Source organism: Mesoplodon bidens (genome assembly GCF_964165515.1).
Source record: "Mesoplodon bidens genome assembly, chromosome: 15".
Classification (NCBI taxonomy): Eukaryota; Metazoa; Chordata; class Mammalia; order Artiodactyla; family Ziphiidae; genus Mesoplodon; species Mesoplodon bidens.
In genome coordinates this window covers 45858197-45877314 of record NC_138171.1, presented here as the reverse complement: position 1 = coordinate 45877314, position 19118 = coordinate 45858197, and the positions used below count along the sequence as shown (strand labels likewise).

At 50.3% G+C, this 19118-nt stretch overlaps 1 protein-coding gene across 3 annotated transcripts in view; it reads left to right on the top strand.

The window, feature by feature from the left end:
- Positions 1-19118, top strand: part of KATNIP (katanin interacting protein) — a 195069-nt gene that overhangs the window by 46179 nt on the left and 129772 nt on the right. For all 3 annotated transcript variants that reach the window (XM_081256320.1, XM_081256319.1, XM_081256321.1), the window contains exons 3-5: positions 1134-1210; positions 10224-10393; positions 12000-12097. In XM_081256320.1, the coding sequence (XP_081112446.1) occupies positions 1134-1210; positions 10224-10393; positions 12000-12097 (345 nt within the window). The remainder of the gene's footprint in view (positions 1-1133; positions 1211-10223; positions 10394-11999; positions 12098-19118) is intronic.

Below are 19118 nucleotides of genomic sequence, written 5' to 3'. Positions count from 1 at the left end.
TGTAATGGGGGTTTTACTGGTATATACATGTTGCTTTTAATATGTATAGTTTATTATACATTTATTATCCCTCCATAAAGCTGTAACAAATTCTAATAGGGGTATCTCTAATGGTCAGGTTACGGTATATGACTTATAATTCTTTTGGCTACAAAGGGCAGAAACTCAGCTGAAACTTTAAAGCAATAACTAAGTTGTTCCAGTACTTCTTCAGGCATGGGTGGATCCAGGGGCTCAAATTATGTCACTGGGAATCTCTCTCTCTCCATCTCTGGGATCTGCTGTCTTCTTTCTTGACTTCATTCTCAGGCAATTCCAGGCCTGCATCTCATCACTTTAGCACCCCAGTGGAAAGAGAACAGCTTTTTCCCCAGGAGTATTAGCGAAGTCCCAGGGCTGACTTTCAAGGGCCGTGCTCAGGCCATGGCTCATCCCTAGACTAGTGAATCGTGGCTGAGGGAAGAACTATGTTGATGGTTGAGACCAAGGCCAAGGTCATGTGACCCAAGAGGAGACCAGAGGAACTTTCAAGGGCATCTAAGGAAGCCAGTGAACTAAAAAAAGGGGGCCGAACGGTTCCCCCGAAGAAACTCAGAGTTCTGTGGCCGGAAGAGGAAGGAGGAAACCACAAATGTCTGCTTTAAAGGAGCCTTCATTCTTTGGGTCATATATTTTTTGGGGGGGGTCATATATTTTTGTAATGACTGAGTTGTTTATAATAAGCATGCGTTTTTCTTACAGTGGCAAGAGAAGGATGAGCTTCCCCTCTTAAACAACTGATCTGGGTTCCATCTGGTTGGGACAACTGAGATCACAAAATCATGAGTGTGGAGAAAACCGTAAAGCCCAAGTCTTCTCAGAGTCCTTGATTTTATAGGACATGGGAGGAGAGAACAGTGGCAAGGCTGGGGAATCGACCTTCTCCTTTTCGTAGATTGTTAGTTGTGTATGTTCAAGACCCAGTGGCCCATAAGACAGTCTCTGGGTCACCAGGGTGGTGTGCCCAGGGAGCTGGGCCTTCGTCAAGGTCAGCCTCCCTGCCTCTCGGCCTCCTGTGTGGTGTGTGCTGTACCCAGGCTTCAGTAAAGCTTCCCTGCATTCCGATGTCACACCGCTCTGTTTCTTCATTTCAGGGTTACACTAAGGACATGGTGACAGACTTTGATGAGAAACACGATGAGTATTTAATATTGCTCCAGCAGAGGAACCGGTAAGATGAAGCCGCTCAACGGCTGCCCTTAATATTAGCCAAATCAAAATCCTATTTAGATTTATTATTAACAGCATGCAGGCTTTTTCACATAGGAATGGCATGCAGTCACCCTCCACTCAGAATCTTGGAATAATATCTGCCATCCCAGTTCCTATTTCTCCATTCACCGATTTAATTGCATCTTTTGATTGAGCTGTAGCAAACTGTTCGACGTGTCAGAGCCGCCTCTCGCTTCCCTGCTTCGGTTCTGGGAGAAGCTGGGTTTGCTATGAAAAGCTAGAATTTGGCAGGGCCTGTGCATTAGTCACCTGAATAGGCCAGCCTGTGATCTCACAGGCTTTGAAGGTCCCTGGAAATCTGAGCCCGTAATCATGCCTTGTTGTATAAAGGAGGAGTCCTTTTACACTTGTGTTTGAAGTTGGTTGATGTCATTTAAAGTTAAGTCAGTCCTGATTTTGACTCTGAAGTGCTGGTTCTTACAAAAGCCTGCAGCCATGCCATGTGTAGTGACTGGGGTCAAGGCTTGTGGTCTGGTTTGAAAGAGAGTGGGTATCATGTCCTCCGTGACTTTGCAGGGCTACACAAGTTCATTTGCAGTTCACTGTGGTTTGTCTTCAGGCCTGGAACCTTACAGAAAGCTGGGTTTGCAAACTCCGATGCTAGGAGGGGACAGGCAGGGAGTGAAGCTGGCTCAGTGGGGACAGTGGGCACCTGGAACTCTCACGGGCCAAGGGGTCCATATCCTCCAAGGTGGCCAGAGAAGCTGGAAATCTGGATTTGTGTGGTGAAATCTCCTGAGTTTTAAAATGTTGGTAATGAATTCAAATCAAAGCACAAAACAAACAGAGGAATACCGCAGGCCCCCCAGACAGATCTGCAGGAGGGGGAAGGACAGGGGTACTAATGTGGGGCTTTGTGTTGTGGGCTGGGCTTGGGGTCTTGTAGGTAAGAGAGTCTGCGGGTTGTTATTCTGAATGTGAATTCAGCCCTTGTTTGATGGGCTGGATTCCCGGTGCTTGTCAACTGGGGCCCCAGTGGCATATCACATGGGGCAAGTTTTTATGGTGTGGGATTGTCCCATGTGTTGTAGGAGTTTAGCATCCCTGCCTACCCACCCCTTTACTTAATTCCACTAAGACCCCCAGTATCTATGACAACAATACCTGCCCGCATTCCAGATGCCTCCTTGCAAGGCGGTCCCGCCCCCGCGTAGAGAACTTCTGAATAGATCAACTCTCCAGGACGCGCCAGAAATGCCAGGCAACATCCCATGTGCCCAGCTGCTCTGCACTCATCTCTCTCCATCCAAGGGGCAGCCTCAAACCCAGGCTTGTGCTGGTTAGACCTGTGTGGGTTTTTATCATCATTAATGCCGGGAACAGAATGTTTTTATTCAGTTTCTGGCAGGCTCGATGGTGCCACTGAACACCTGGGCGATCATTGAATCATATACATGTGACTTGTCTGGGAGGAGAGTGTCATAGTTCTTTATGAGCAAATTGCTTCTCATTAATCGAGAGATCAATACGTGCGTGATCAAAGGGCACCGACCAATAACATAGCTGAACAGATCCAGAGATGAAGTTGCAACACAAAGGCCATTAAAAAATACGTCAGCATGGAGCTGCCGTGCAATTGGGGGGACGCGTTGTCACCAAGAGCGAGCTGGCTTGATGACAGGAAATTAGAAAGTAGAGCTAGAACACCTCCAAGTGGAGACCTGCAGAGTGGGAGTGCCCCTGAGCTGTCATCAGATGAAGCCTGAAAAGGCACCTTTGCTGGAGTGCCAGCTGTGTGGCAGGCACCTCAACCCCGTCGGTACAGTTATTGCACCTATTTTACAGATAAGGAAGCGGAGACCAGGACAGCAAGCAATTTGCCCACGGTCCTGCAGCCAGGAAGTGGTGGAGCTGGGCGGTGCTTTCTTATTTATGTTTTGTTTGACATTGTCATCAATAATCAAAAGGAGAGAGACCTGCCAGGGTTGCCAATGGCTCTAAGTTCACAACGGAGGAGTTTTGTGGGAATAAACTGAAATTGACTTGGAAATGTAGTTATAAGACTGGGTAGAAAACCAGCCTCTGAACTTTATATTGGGCATAGAGGAAGGTGAAAACCCGGGCTGCTTATCTGCATTGCCTTGTGACCCAAGAAGGGGGTGTGCAATCACTGGGCTGAGTTCTTAGACATCTGCCCAGAACACAGCTGCCCACAAGATGCTGGTGACATTATTCTTCTATTCATTCAGCAGGATTCCTTGAGTACCTGACTCAGTGCCTAGCATTACCACTGGTATGAAGGAGAACATTGCAATGAGGGAGACACAGACTGTATTAGTTAGTGCTCCTTTGCTTGAAGGGACAGGAACCCAAGGTAAATGACTTTAAACAACGAAACGTATTGACTTGTGAAATTAACAAATCCAGGATGATACACTGGCTTCAGGCATAGTTGGATCCAGGCACTCAAACTGGGTCACTGAAATCAGTCACTCTCCATCTCTCAGTTCTGTTTTCTCATGTTGGAATCATCTCAGGCAGGTACTTGCCTCACGGAGGTCAAGGCAGCCACTGGAAACCCCACACTTACATCCCACCTCGAGGGGAAGAGAGCACATCTTTCCTAATAGTTCCAGCAAAAGTGCTGAGGAGGGCCTCCGTTGGTCTGGCTGGGGCCCCGTTCCCATCCCTGAGCCAACTGCCGCCCTGTGCCTGGTGGGGGTGGCAGGGTCTGCCTGGCCACTCCTGGGCCACCCCATTAACCTGGGCGATGGTGTGAGTCTCACCCAAACCACGAGGAGTAAGAGGAGGCGGAGAGCAGTTCCCGAGGGGAACCTGAGGGGCTGTGTTTGGAAGATGGGGGAGAGTTGCTGGGCAGGCAAAAAGAACAGGTGCCCACCACACAGCCCTGGCCCTCAAGGAACTCCCCAGGCAGCGGCAAGTGAGCACAAGGCCACCTGTGACTTTGCCGGAAGCGCAGAAAGTGATCACGTGCTCCAGGAGAGGACCGGGGCGAGTGGAGAAGGTGTGGCCGCCCTGTTTCACCCCCGTACAGCCCTCGCCCGGAGGGTGCTTAGTGGTTCTAGTCACTCAGCTTCAGGAAAGATGTAATCATGGCCAACAGGACTCATGAAAATCCAACCAGAATCATCAAAGGGCTGAGATATGAGGAACAGTTAAGGGCTAATGGCCAAGAGGGACTATAATATACGCGCTAGATGGTGGCAGATCTAAGATCTAAGAATCCAGCAATGGTATTTGCTTTTTTTTTTTTTTTTTTTTTTTTTGTGGTACGCGGGCCTCTCACTGTTGTGGCCTCTCCCGTTGTGGAGCACAGGCTCCGGACGCGCAGGCTCAGAGGCCATGGCTCACGGGCCCAGCTGCTCTGCGGCATGTGGGAGCTTCCCGGACCGGGACACGAACCCGCATCCCCTGCATCGGCAGGCAGACCCTCAACCACTGTGCCACCAGGGAAGCCTGGTATCTGCTTTTTGAAAAAGGTTGTTTGAGGGAAACTTACAGGAAAACGTACCCATATGAGAGGTGAACCCACTGCCCCAAGAGGAGATTCAGGCAGAAAGAAGAAAGGGGAGAACCAGCACCCGGGGTGGGCCTTGCACAGGCCTGTCTCTGAGCTGGAGATTCATCTGGTATCCCCTTCCATCCGCATGAGCCACAGGCATCCTTGGTCTCATTTTACAGAAGAGGAAACAGGCCCCAGGAGGTGTAGGGACTTGCCCAAGGTCACAAAAGCTGGGAAATGGCAGAGCCTCCACTATGGAGCTCTGTCCTCCACCCACATGGGTGGGGGGTGGTGACATCCTAGAAGACAAATTACAGAGCCTGTGGGCCCCCAGGTTCTGGGAGGAATGGCAGGCTCTTGGCACCACTGCCTTCCTCCTCTCCATCCTTCAAGGCTGCACTGAAATGCCACCACCTCCAAGAAGCCCCCACCTGGGAGCCACTGCTTCTCCTCTGAACTCTCCTTGCTTGGAGCCCCTGTGGCATGATGCCTGGTGAGGAGACAAGCAATGGCACAGTGATGTGGCTGGGAGACGGGCTCCGGAGCCTCATGGACTGGAATTTAAATCCTGGCTGCTTCCTCGGCTCTCTGACCTTGGGCAAATTCATCTATAAAACAGATCAATGGTAGGAACTTAATCCCTGGGCCAGTGAAGGATTAAGCAGGATGAGGTGCTTGGAGGTCCACAGTTAAGCCCACCCATCCAAGTATACTTTCTCCATCATCATCATCATCATCATCATCATTTTTTTTTTTTTTTTTTTTTTTTGCGGTACGTGGGCTTCTCACTGCTGTGGCCTCTCCCGTTGCGGAGCACAGGCTCCGGACGCGCAGGCTCAGCGGCCATGGCTCACGGGCCCAGCCGCTCCGCGGCATGTGGGATCTTCCCAGACTGGGGCACGAACCCGCGTCCCCTGCATCGGCAGGCGGACTCTCAACCACTGCACCACCAGGGAAGCCCCATCATCATCATTTTAATGATAAACATGCCTTCTCAAATGATGTCCAGATAATCCTTGAATGCCTGACCCTTAGAGAACCCCTCAGTTGATTCTGGGGGTAAATGAGGTCCAGAGGAGGCAAGTGGCCAGCCCACAGTCACACAGTAACTGTGGCGCTTAGAGACCGAGATGGTTCAGTCATAAACCCAGTCACAATTAGGCCTATGAGCAACACGCCACCTGCCCTTTGAGCTCAGCTAAGTCCTCTCACCACCTGGACCCCTGCTTGTGCCCTGACCGCCCAGCCGTCAAGCATCTCATGTCCGTCCCCCCCGACCCCGTCACAGTCCCTCACGTGACACCCTGTGCTCTAACTCACAGTACCTCCACTTCCTCTTCTGAACAAAAGAGCTCTCTGTACAAGTGACCCCAAAGGTCATTACGAGATAAGCGGAAATGATACCTGTGACGTGGTTAGATACACGGTAGCTGTATTAGGGGGCGCGTCCATGCCTTCTCTCTCCTGCTAGACCTTGAGTTCCAGAAATATTGAGACTATTCCTCACCGTTCCTCACACTCATCACGGACCCCACACCCAGGGGGCAGGAAGGGAGAATAAACAGGCACACAGATACTATTCCATAGCATGAGGCAGGGAGACACGTGCTCTGAAACAAACAGAATCTGTAAGGGAATAGAGAGTGACAGGGCAGCAGGTGGCTGGGGGCTCCATCTCCAAAAGGGCAGGGACTTAATCCGATTTTTTTGAATCCCTGACACTAAGGGCAGCTTTTTATGCAAAGTAAGCTATCCGTTAAAAAACGCTCACTTTTCTTTGATGCCACGTGTGTACTGCTGATGTGCTCAGCTGCAGCAGGGGAGTTCCTTTAGTGATTCCTTTCACAGTCTGAATAATTATCTCCTCATTTATCAGTTTCTTAAATCCACATTTTCATAAATCACTCTGCTTAAAGAGAGACCTCTGTGGAGCGCCAGCCACAGAGCCTGGATAACGGGATGCCACCGTGACCATTAAGGTAGCATCAGGAGACCGGGTGGTCTCTGGAAGGAAGTTGAGGCAGGCACTCCCTGTCTAGATGGTCAGATTTTCCTCGTGCCGCCCCTCCCTGGGCTCCCTGTTCTCCCTCCCCGGGGACTGCTGGTACCCACTGCGCCTTTGGATTGTTTGCTCCAGAGAATGCAACTACTGCCATGTTTGGAAATTGTCTCTTAGTTACTTGTGTTTTCCGTCTGTTTTATGCTGTTGCCCAACAATCAGGCATCTCCCAGGCTTCCGAGGCTGGCAAGAGATAAGCAGTCTGTAATAAATGTTCCTGCCACGATTGGCAAGATGGATGTATCAACCGTTAAAGAAGCATTTAAAAAGCAAACAAAGAAATCACCAGTAATATCACCACCCTCCCTCAACAGCTGATTTAATTTTCACATTTATCACCCTCCGCTCTGGGTCCACAAACACACTTTTTTCCAACTTTGCACTTATCACATATATACCATTTTTATCCTGCCTTTTTCACCCCCCCACTGAACAGATCACAAATAATCCCCTATGTTTCGACAGACTCTTCGTAATTTTAACAGCTGCATGAGATCCCGGCTTTCCCTTCCCTAGTGTTGGACATTCGAGTTGCTTTCATGGTTTTGTTATGACTGAATGCTGACCATTGTTCCTGATCAGAAACAATTTGCTTACTGGGCAAAGACCAAGCATATGGCATTTCTGTATTTTCATATTACTTCTGAGAAGGTCCTCTGAGTTTCCAGCAATGTCTAAGTTTGCCAGTTTCAGCTTGCTAGCTTTATAAGTCGCCTTTGTTGTGGTGAAGACTCTGGAGCCACATTGCTTCAATTTGCATCCTAGCCCTGATGCCATACTAGCTGTGTGACCTTAGGCAAGTTACTTAACCTCTCTGTGCTCCAGTTTCTTTATCTATTCAGTGAAGTTAAGAAAAGTAATTACCCCACAGGGTTGTTGTAAAGATTAAAGTCTTAATACAGTCAGTCCTTATTATACACAGACTCCATATTTGCAAATTTACCCACTCACTAAAATTTATTTGTAACCTCCAAATCAATACTTGCAATGCTTTTGTGGTCACTCAAAGATACATGCGGATGGCAAAAAAATTTTAGTTGCCCAGCACACACGTTCCCAGCTAAGGTAGAACAAGGGAACACTCTGCCTTCTTGTTTCAGATCTTACACTGTAAAGTGTCCTTTTCACATTTTACTTAGCGCTGTTGTAACCGAAAGTGGGGTCCAGCTGCTCACCATTCAAAAGCCAATAAAGAGGGCCTCCCTGGTGGCGCAGTGGTTGAGAGTCCGCCTGCCGATGCAGGGGATACGGGTTCGTGCCCCGGTCTGGGAGGATCCCATATGCCGCGGAGCGGCTGGGCCCGTGAGCCATGGCCACTGGGCCTGCGCATCCGGAGCCTGTGCTCCGCAACGGGAGAGGCCACAACAGTGAGAGGCCCGCATACCGCAAAAAGAAAAAAAAAAAAAAAAAGCCAATAAAGAGTCCAGGTTGGTGGAAAGGAAAGTTTGCTTTATTTCAGATGCCGGCAACCAGAGGGGAGGGCGGACTTCTGACCAAAGGCCAACTCCCCCCACACTGACAATCAGTGGGCAAGAGCTTTTATAGACAAAGGAAGGGGGCTACAGGCAGAAACAGAACAGTCAGCTCTTGACAGTCATCTTGAAATTGGTCCTGCGGTGGTCTGACCGGCATCATTTGATTGTTTTAAGTACAGTTAATCTTTAGTTCCAGGGTCGGTTTGTTCCCATTTCCTTGAGGCCAATTCTTGGAATTGTGGGAGCTTATGTCATGGCTACAGTCCTGTCATCATGTAGTTAACTTCTTCCACCTGGTGGGGCTTTCAGTATCTACAAGACAGCTCACTGGATATGGCTCAGAATATTACCTATAGCCCTTGAGAAGGAACTAAAGGTCTTGTTGGACTGTTTTCCTTTGTTTCTGCATTTTCTCACTTCTCTGATGAAATTTATTCTTTGGCTAAGTTTTCCCACAGACAAAAGGCAGGCTGAGGACCTGGGGGACAAAGACCATAGATAGGGTCCTGCTCTGTTTCACCGTGTTTTTTATATTTTTGTGCCTTTCACTGATGACTTTGCTGTTTAAACTGGCCCCCTGGCATAGGAGTAAAGTGATGTCTCGCATTTATTTCTAAGCCCAAGAAGGCTATGATGTCCCTTACAGAGAAAATACGCGTGTTAGATAAGCTTCCTTCACTCATGAGTTGAAGTGCTGCTGGCATGAGTTCAGTGTTATTGTATTAAGTATATATTAAATAAGGTGCCTTCAAGCAGAAACACACATAAAGCAAGGTTTTGTATTGATCGGCTGATGAAAATGTTGTGACCAGAGGCTCACAGGTACCAAATCCTGTATTTTCCCCTCGGAACAGTGGTTCAGTATTCACTAATTCAGTGTTTGCGGCAACTTTATAGAACATAACTATTGTGAATAATGAGAACTGACTATATGCAAAGCATCTAGAACAGGGTTTGGCCTTCTACCCTTTATGTGATTACCATTACTATTATTTTTTAAAATGTACATTTTGCTAATTTGGTGGGAACTTACTTAATCACTGAAGAGGATGCACATTTGTTGCCATGATGGTTGGTTGGTTGTATTTCTTCTTGTGGGGAAATAACTCTGGTTTGTGCGGGGTGCCCAGAAGTGTCTGTAAAGGTGCTGAAGGGTTTGGCATCACACGGGAGCAATTCCGAAGAGACCACTGCACACCGTTTACGGCAGTGAACATCAGGACTGGGGAGAAAAGGACCAAGCCAAGGTGCGAGGTCGGGCTTTAGAGAAAGCTGAACAATGGACCCGGCCGTGCTCACGCCAAGACCCTTTTAGCCAAAGGGTGTGCTCATCACACACATCATTAATCTTGAGCAAAGTCTGCACTGGTGTATTTTTAAACTGCATCAGAAGATAAAATAATGACATTTGGGATATCAGGGGGTGAGTGTTTGAGAACACATTTATTTCCTGAAGCCAAAAATCAGTCCACCTGGCCTGATGACGGCCGTTTCCTGATGTGTGTATGTGTTCTGTGCAATCTCTCTCACAAAGGCTTAGACCGCGTTTTGTTACACGTGGAACAAAGTGCTGCTATCCACGCAAAGTAGAGATGCGCGAAATTGGGATCATCCCCGGAGATCCGGGCTGTGTGCCGCAGCGTGCACACGCGCCTGTTTTGTCTCAGCCACCTTGGGGGCGAGGCTGGGTGCCCAAGGTTTTGCTAACGTATGTCTGAGCCTCAGAATGAAAAGCAGAAACACCCCTGCAGGGTCCAGAACAGCCTCCCCGTTGCTGCTCCTGCATGTGTGTAATGGGCCTCTCAGGGCTGTTTATGGATGAACAGCTGGGCACCAGCCACCCGGCCTCCAATTAGAGACTCTTGGCTGTCAGAGCAGCAGGTCCCTCCCCGCGTGGGGGTGGGCGGTGGCCCAGGCTCCTAGAATGAGAAGCCAGCATTCGTTTCTCTTCCAGGATATTAAAGCATTTGAAAGCCAAGGACCCCATGCAATTGAGGCTGGAGCACCTGGAACACGGGTTCTCTGTCTACGTCAACGGGGCCAATTCTGAACTGAAGACACACCCTCGGAAAGCCGTCCACTCCAACTTCTCCAGAAGTGCCTCCCACGCCGAGGGGACTCACGGTGAGCACAGGCCAGCAACAGCTCTGCAGACAAATTAGGGACAGTGGAGCCACACCCCATGCACAGAAACTAGTTAACCTATACAAGTTAACTCTACCCACTTGGCCAGAAAGAAAGAACATGAAAGTGAGAGAGAGAGAGAGAGAGAGAGAGAAATCCTTTTCCACTTCTTTTTAAACTAGTCTCAGTCTCCACCCCCCCCAGGGCAAAGGTGGCCAGAGCAGTCAATTCCTGGCTTTTACATTTCCTAGGTCTCATGTGCCAGTCGTTTAAGGAAATGTCAAGGATAATTTTGATTATACTTGATTTTCACTCACTATGTCTTAACTTCAGTACCTAACCCCTGTGATAATTGATTCCACTGTTCATGTCTGAATTTAGTTAATATATACTCTGCAGACTTTAAGTGGATTTCAGGTGTCCTGTAATAAAGGACACATGAAATAAAATCTGGGAAGTGGCCTAGAAGGCACCCGACCCAGTGGCTGGCCCCACATAGGCACCGAAAATGATTTGTTGGTGGTTGAATGAATGAAATGGCAGTGCATAGGAGTCAGATACCAGTTTGGCTGTATTGCTTTGGGGAAACCATTTTTGTCTCTCTGTGACTTTGTTTTCTCATCTTTAAAATGGGGCTAATGAGTGCCAGAGTGCCCTTCAAGGCGGGTCACTTTGCCTAAGAGGACAGTGTGCTACTGGGTTACAAGAAGAGGATTTGGAACAAGGCAGGGTTGGGTTCGAACCCTGTTCTGCCACTTTCTAGCTTTGAGACCTCTGGCAATTGGGTCCTCTCTGACCCTCAGTTTCCTCTTCTGTAAAATGGGAGTAATTATGCCCACCTTACAGGCTTCCCAGGAAGATTAAACAACATAAGAAGTGTAAAGTGTCCAGCACACAATAATCTTCACTTGTGTTCTAATTCATTGCCTCACAGGTACGGTAAGATCCCAAGCTATTAATAGACAGTAAAAGTCAATACAACAACAAGGGGATAAAAGGAGAAAGTGGTGTCTTCAAATCTTCCCCTATGAGAGCCACTGCATTTCTGCTTGAGTTTAGCATGAGTTTCCTAGCCCCCAGGGCAAAGAGGGAAGTGGGATGGACTCTCCTAGCTTTCATGGGGGAGGAGTCTGGCTGAGCAGCTAGTTAGGAGAAGCCGGCCTTTCCTGGTCCAGGTTTCAGGGAGGTGCAGATAACAGGAGTCTCTGTACTTGGGTCCCCAGCAGTATATTTACTCATTCAACATATCTCTCTCCCCTCACCCCTCTTTTATACTAATGCTGGTCTGTTGTGCGCCCTGTCCTATGTACCCTGCTTCTGTATCTTAGAGATTGCTCCTTTTGTACATAGACCTGCCCAATTCAGGAACATACCTACTGTTCCATAGCACAGAGGTGCTGTGACTGATACCCCATCCCTTTTTGTTGGGCATTTAGCTTGTTTTCTGATGCCTTTTGGCTACAAACAGTGCTACAAAAGTGTATTGCTTCACATACAAGACTCTGGGCACCCTGACGGGCATTGTAGATGTAAGTTACAAAACCACCATCAGTGTCGGCTCGTCATCGGGGCCTCACCAAGTCTCTTTCCCTCATCTCTGGTGCAGATTGCGGACGAAAAACCCTGTTTCGAGAAGCTGAAGAAACTTTAAGATGCAATTCACGGACAGCCCCCAGCAAAGTCCAGCGCCGAGGATGGCACCAGGTGTGGAAACCCTGGGCAGAGACAAGGCGGTGGCCCCAGCTCACACTTTAGAATAAGCAGCAGGGTTATTGTGAGAATAGAAACATAATCAGAGCATATGGAATCCCCGCAGGCAGGGGTTGGGTCTGGCTGGGCACTGCCATGGTGCCTTCTCCGCCTGTGGCACTGGCCTCTGGAGAGCAGAGGGGCCCTGGGGACCCTCCAGCCCACTCTGTGGCATGATCCTCCCTTCTGGCTGGGGCCACCCTAGCCCCACTCAGGAGCATCACAGGTCAAACTCACAGCCCTGTCATGATGATGTATTCGTGCAGCTGTTTTTTATTGAGCACCTGTGATGTGCCAGGCGTGGTCTTAGATGCCATGGATGCGGTGGGTGGATGAGACAAAACCCCTGCCCCACAGACCTGAGATGCCTCTTCGGATTGCTACCAATGCTGCTGATTTGGCAGCTTGCTTTTTTGAGCACCTGCCAGTACCAGGCGTGAGCTGAGCTCCCACGTGACTCCTCTCCTTTACCCTCACAGCAGACCTATAGGATAAATTCCAAAGTCCTTCCTCTTTTCATGATGCTGAGGACACTTGAGCTCAGAAAAGTTAAGTGAGCTTTCCAAGGTCAACCACTAGAAGTGGCAGAATCAAGATTCAAATCTAGATCTGTGGCTCCAAGCTCCATGTTCTTGCTCATAGAGTCCTGACACCTTCCCTTGCAGTTACTCAGCCTTACTTGGGACCAGTGGGACCCCCAGTGCACATTCGAATCACCTGGGATTCTCAGGCCCCACCCTCAGAGATTCTGGCTCACTTGGTCTGAGATGAGGCTTAAGCAACATATACATACATATAAGTATATGTGTATATATATATACATATATATATATATGTATATATCTGTGTGTGTGCGTGTGTATGTTAATCCTTTGTTCACCAAGATTGGGAAGTACTGCTTTATAACATTTCACACTGCCCATACGTATGGGTCTATGGTAAATACTTGCCTACGCTTTATCTGCCATCTTTGCAATAACCCTGGAGGTACATAAGTATCCTTCATTGTGCCACTGAAGAAATTGAGGCCCAGAGAGCAGAGAGGTCATAAGGTGACGTGCTCCCATAGATACTAAGGGAGGACGTAGGCTGAGGTTTGCACCCTGGACCTGTGACTCCAGACCCAGCGGTCCTCACTTCTCGGCAGGGACGTCTGTGGGTCTCTGATGAAATGGGGAGGGGTGTTCCTGCCAGCTAACTCCCAAGCCTCATCTCCATGCTGATGAGCAAGGCCTTCAGGGCACACAGCCTGGAGGCTTCCTTTTGTCCCCAGCAATGAATGTTAATTTCCCAATAATGAGGCCTTTCTCCACTTGGCACTTCAGAGAGTTCTCCTAGCTGTTTTGAGTGCCTTCTATTATCAGGAGCCATATTTGCATCTTAGACTGTGACTTAATGGCTGACCCCCGAGTCTGTGCAATTTAAAGACTTGGCCTAAGATTAATTAGCATCCCTCCCCAGTCTCTCCCTGTGGTCCCACACTTCACTGGGCCTAATCATGGCTAATTTCCTGGCTTTCTGATGCCATGAAGGCTGTAATTGGCCTTCTGTACCGAATCCGTCAGGGGTCAGTCAGTGCCTAACAACAGAGACCTGGCAGGCTATTTGAAGCATAAATGAATGGGAGGCAGGGAATTGGGTGCTTGCATCCGGCGAGAGGATGGGCTCGGAGCCAGGCCTCCAGGAATGGTACCCAGCATCCTAACGCAGACCTGCCAGGAAAGCTGCTACCTAGGACACAGGAGGGAAGGTTGGGATCAGCCTCAGGAATGTGTCACCTGAGCTGTGATCCATGAATCAGGAAGCCAGTGCCACAACCATTGGCCTCAGAGTGATGCTGTGTCTGCTAGAGCAACACTTGGAAGAAAGACCTTGCTCACAGCTCATCCAGCCAGGGTGGGACATGGATGAGAACACTCATGGCCTCTGCCACATGCTTAGCACAGAAACAGCCAGCGTGTGTCCCCTCCTTTCCACCTCACTTCTGCTGTCACTGCCTTCCATGAGGCCATCTGATCTGCTGCACCCACGTCACATCCAGACCCCAGCTGGGAGGGAGGCTGGGAAATGCAGTGTCTGGCTTTCCAGCCTCTACTGAGCAGAGAGGCACACCCTTGGAGGAGAGCGGAACGGGTGCTGGGGGGGGCGCTCCCCCCACCTTCGCATCGACTCTGTTCCACCCACACACAGTCCTTTGGGGACCAGCCCTCAGAGACAGAAACAAACCCGGGAACCTTCGGAAGTGGTGAGTGGACTGGGAGCCATATCATGAGAGAAGTCATCTATTGAGTTAACGAACATGTATTACCACGGGCCAGGCACTCTGCAAGGCTCTGGGGTTAAAAAACAAAAATCAGGCTCAGTTCCTGCCCTGGAAGATCCGACTGTGAAGACATGGGCACTGCTTATCCTGGGGGGGGAGGTGCAACAGCTGTTCTCCAACATACGGAGGGCTAGCCCCGTAGACTCTGAAAGTTAACAGCTTGAAGCCTGTGGTCTGAACTGGCCCCCCAGATAATGGTTTTTGGACTCACACAGTTTAAAAAGACTTAATCAGGGCTTCCCTGGTGGCGCAGTGGTTGAGAGTCCACCTGCCGATGCAGGGGACACGGGTTCGTGCCCCGGTCCGGGAAGATCCCACATGCCGCGGAGCGGCTGGGCCCGTGAGCCATGGCCGCTGAGCCTGCGCGTCCGGAGCCTGTGCTCCGCAACGGGAGAGGCCACAACAGTGAGAGGCCCGTGTACCGCAAAAAAAAAAAAAAAAAACAAAAAAAACAACTTAATCACTTGCTAACATTTAAATTCAAAAGATTTTACACATTTTTTTAAAAGTTCGATTCCTCCTTGCCTAGGGAAGTGGGAAGATCTGACTTCCATGCTGGGCCGCCACCCAGAAGGCAGCCATCAGTGGCAGCCGAGTGGCGGTTCCCAGTTTAGACAGCGAGCAGCCCTCCTGTTTGCCGTGGTCCCCACCACTCCCTTTAGAGCCCTAGCGCCGAGGCCGAGTGGTAGTTGCAGTTTGTCATCATGCTCTGGCTGCTGTTTCTCTTATACCCAGCAGCTTCCCCCTTTGCCATTCCCCACCTGACTCACTGGGGCATTTGAACCTGGGCCCCTGGAGAGTAGAAGGGAATGGGCTTTGGAGTCAGACAAACAGCTTACTAGCTGTGTGCCCTGGAGCCAGCCACGTGACCTCTCTGAGCTTTGGGCTCACCATCCATAAAGCCTCCCAGGGCTGCTGGGAAGGAATGTGTGTATAGTATGTGTCACGGGCGGTCCATCAGCAGGGGCTGTCGGCTCCCTCAGGTAGGAGCATCTGGAGGCAGGTGACACACAAGTCCAGATGGTTAAGAGCACAGACTCAGGAACCCAGAAGCCTGGGTTCAAAGCCTCAGCTCTACCAGTTGCTGGCTGTACGGCCCTGGATAAGTGGCTTGTCTTCTCATCTGTAAGTGGGGCTGGTAATGGTACCCTCCTCAGCGGGTAGTTGCTGAGGACTGAGTGAGCGAACCAGTTGTAGAACGCGCCAACCAGTGCCTGGCACAGAGGAAGCTGACAGTAGATGGTAGTGACCGTTGTAATCAGCTGAGAGGCAGGCAGATGCCGAGGGCGGCTCTTCACTCCAGAGGGTTCCTTCACTTGTTCAGTCCTTCATTCATTCCGGGACCATCTACTGGACACTTGCAGGTGCTGGGGTCAGAGCAGTAAGTGAGGCAGGCTAGGCCAGCTCTGGTGTGCGGGTCGGGGCTCATAGGCCAGAGGGTCTAGAAGACCCCAGAAAGGAGCTTGCATATCATCTTACATGTGAGGACTCCCCTGGAGGGTTTTCAGCAGGAAAGTTGTGTGTTGGGCTCCTGTTTTGGAAACATCTGCAGCGGTTACACAGAAGGACCAGGTGGGGGCTCTGAAGCAGGGCTCCCCGTAAGCCTAACGGGCCTTTTCTCTCTCCCAACCTTCCCCAGCCCCACCCTTGCACCTGCTCCCTTCCCCCAGCTTCCAATTCTCATTTCAGCTTTCTCCGGGTCACAGTTTTTATCTCCCTCAGTATTCGTTTGTTGACATTTTCCAAGAGAGAGACCTTCTGAGTCTCTCAGCTCGTCTTTGTTACTCTGGGCACGGCCTGGCCTGCCGGTCAGCCTGACGAGGCGCCCACTCAGGCCTCAGTCGGCCGGGACTGGAGGTGGGGACCAGGTCAGACGATTCAAAGCCTGCCTGCCCTAGAGCTGTCCCCTGAGCAGGGACTGGGTCCCCACCTTCTCGTCGAGGAGGCTGTAGGCAGGACAGTAAATAGACTCGATTTGCCAACTGCATTGTTATTGTCAAGAGGAAGAGGGAATGGATTGGCTTCCTTTGGCCCCAAGAAGTGGAGTAAAGTAGAACATTTCTCCATGGTGGAAAGTACACGGAGACAGATTTGGGGGTGCAAAGGATAGAGAGGAAGACGGTCTCTCTACTTCCATCCTTTCGGATGGGTACCACCGCCCTTGGAGGCGGCCAAGGTCAGGCAGAGTGGTCAAGGCAGCAGAATCTTCCATGGCCACTGGTGGCCAGTTCTCAAAAGCCACCCCATCAGGAGAGGGACCACAGCCCTGTCCCAGTCCTCTTGTGTGCTGTGCCCAGCAGAAGGGACAGGTGGGGCCACACAGTCGCTGGGTGTGTTCACACAGGCCGTGGCCGGGTCAGCAGGGGACACAGCGGTCACAGCCAGCCCCCAGCCAGCACCACTTCCTCCCTGTTGCATCCCCGCCCCCTCCGACTTCTCACCTTGCCCGTTTCTTTGAGCGGCCCCCTAAACTCTCTTGAGTCCCACGTTACCTTTCCACTGACCAAGCCCAATGCCTCTTCCAGTAGAACAGAGTTGCCAGCTTAGGGTCTTGCCCACCAACTAGGAAGCACTTTTGGGTGGAGCTGTCCTGATGGAAGGGGCTGCCGCAGGTGCACGGGCTCGAGGATACCTGGGCCAGAAGGTCAGAGAGTCATCCAAATGCTGGCCGAGATGCTGACCACTCCACCCGTAAAACCCTTCCCTGACTCTCCAGTGCTGGGGGAGCCAGGGAGGCAGCTGGCGACACTAGGCTGGGCTTCCGAGTGGCCGCCTGCGCTATGGATCGGGCTGGTGGTGATAAATGGCTCTTGTTGGTGCTGTCCTTTTTTCCCCCCACTGCTTCCCGGCCTTAGATCTTTCTGCTGCTATCAGTGGATTAAGATTTATGGCTTCCTCAGACTTGTAATACTTGGGTGGACAGAGGCCTAATCAACAGAGCCGTCGTTTACCAAAATGCTGTCAGATTTGATGAACGTCATCGGCTCTTAGCAGTAAATTGGTAGTGAAGGGATTGGCCTTCCAGCAATTTACTGTGGGGTGGGCTTTCCTTAAAGGCCTGGAAAGCAAGTTCATTGCAATTATTAAAGCAAAGGCTTTGTCCTCGCTCTGCCGCCATATCCGCTTTCCTGTTGGGGGCCAGGCAGCTTAAACACCTCCAGGAAAGCTCATAAGTGAAAATGTGAAGTGTGTGGGGCCCTTCCCTTTGTTTTCTTTTTTTTTTTTTCCTGAGTTTTGAAACCCCCTGCAGTGAGGACAGTAAATGAAACAACCCATAAAGCATCAGCCTTTACAGTGACCTTGCTTGACACAGACTGTCAGAACGCAAATGCTGTTATTTGTAAGAGATCAGACAGATCCGGGAAGAACATATCAAATAAGGTCGATTTATTCCCCACCCTAGCCCAAAGCTGGCTCTGTCAGTGTCTTCAGAGCTCTCCCACCTCTAGAGGGAGCCATTTACATACTGCACAACCTGTGCAACCATCCAGGGCAGCCCCCAGCCTTGCTCTTTTTTTCTTTAATGCAGACCTCTTAGAATACTTTGCTAAGAGGGGTGGCAACACACAAAAAAAACTCTGAGCATGACACTGGGCTGAGTGTGGCTGAGTACAGAACAAGCTGGCCTTGGGCTGGCAAACTGGAACATGGGTGTTTAGGCATGAGGGCTTTTAAACCCTGTTCCAGTATACGGTCGATACTGCAAGGGAGTATCAGGTCTGGGCGCTTGCAAGTAGGCAGGAGAGAGCAGACGCTTAGAAACACCCACTCCGGGTAAAGCAGTGTGCCGAGCGGGGAGCCAGCCAGAAGCTTGGGCATCATCTTCGCAAGGGCGTGAAGGTGGGAGACAGGGAGCCGGCGGGTGAGCCCGGGGACTGGGTTGGAACCTGCCGCCTCGCGCTCCTCAGCAGCAGGTGGGCGTCCTCGTATGGGCGGGGCTGCTTGCCATCTCCTCCCGATGTGGGTAGAGGCACCTCCCTGGGGCTGGGGCGGGAGAGCCGGCCAGATGGAGAGACTATTTATTTCCCTCTCCAGCACCCACTCAGTGTTTAGACACTCTTTCTGGACCGCATTAATTTTGTCACATGTTGCTTCATAAACACATTTTCCGTTATGTGTGCTGGGTGGGTTCCTTGAGGCCCGGACATTGGTTTTAAAGTTTTTTTTATATGTTGACATGTTTCCAGAGCCTAGTATGCAGTTGGCACTCGGTAAGGACTTGCTGATTGTTCCTTAATGCCTATTGCAAACCTGTCTCCTGATATCTTGGTGAGGTGAGCAGTTGTGCTAAGCTCCTTGGAGGGAGGATGGAAAAGCTGCAGAACAGAGAGAGACACACATGGACTCTTCTCCTTGAACGCTGGAGTGCCTTCTCATATTTATAATTAAGATCAGACCAGTAGAGCTGCATTAATCCCAACTCTCTTACTTGCCAGTGGGAATTTCCACTTCAGGTATGGCTGGATCCAGGTGCTCAGACAACATAGCAGGGCTCATTCACCGTCACCCAACTCTGCTTTTTTCCATGTTGCCCTGGGTGAACCAAGATGGCCACCAGCAGCTCCCAACTTACATTCTTTCACCTGCTGTTACACTTCTTTGGCTTCCCTAAACCAATCACCCAGAGACCGTGGGCCAGCAGGATCTAATGCT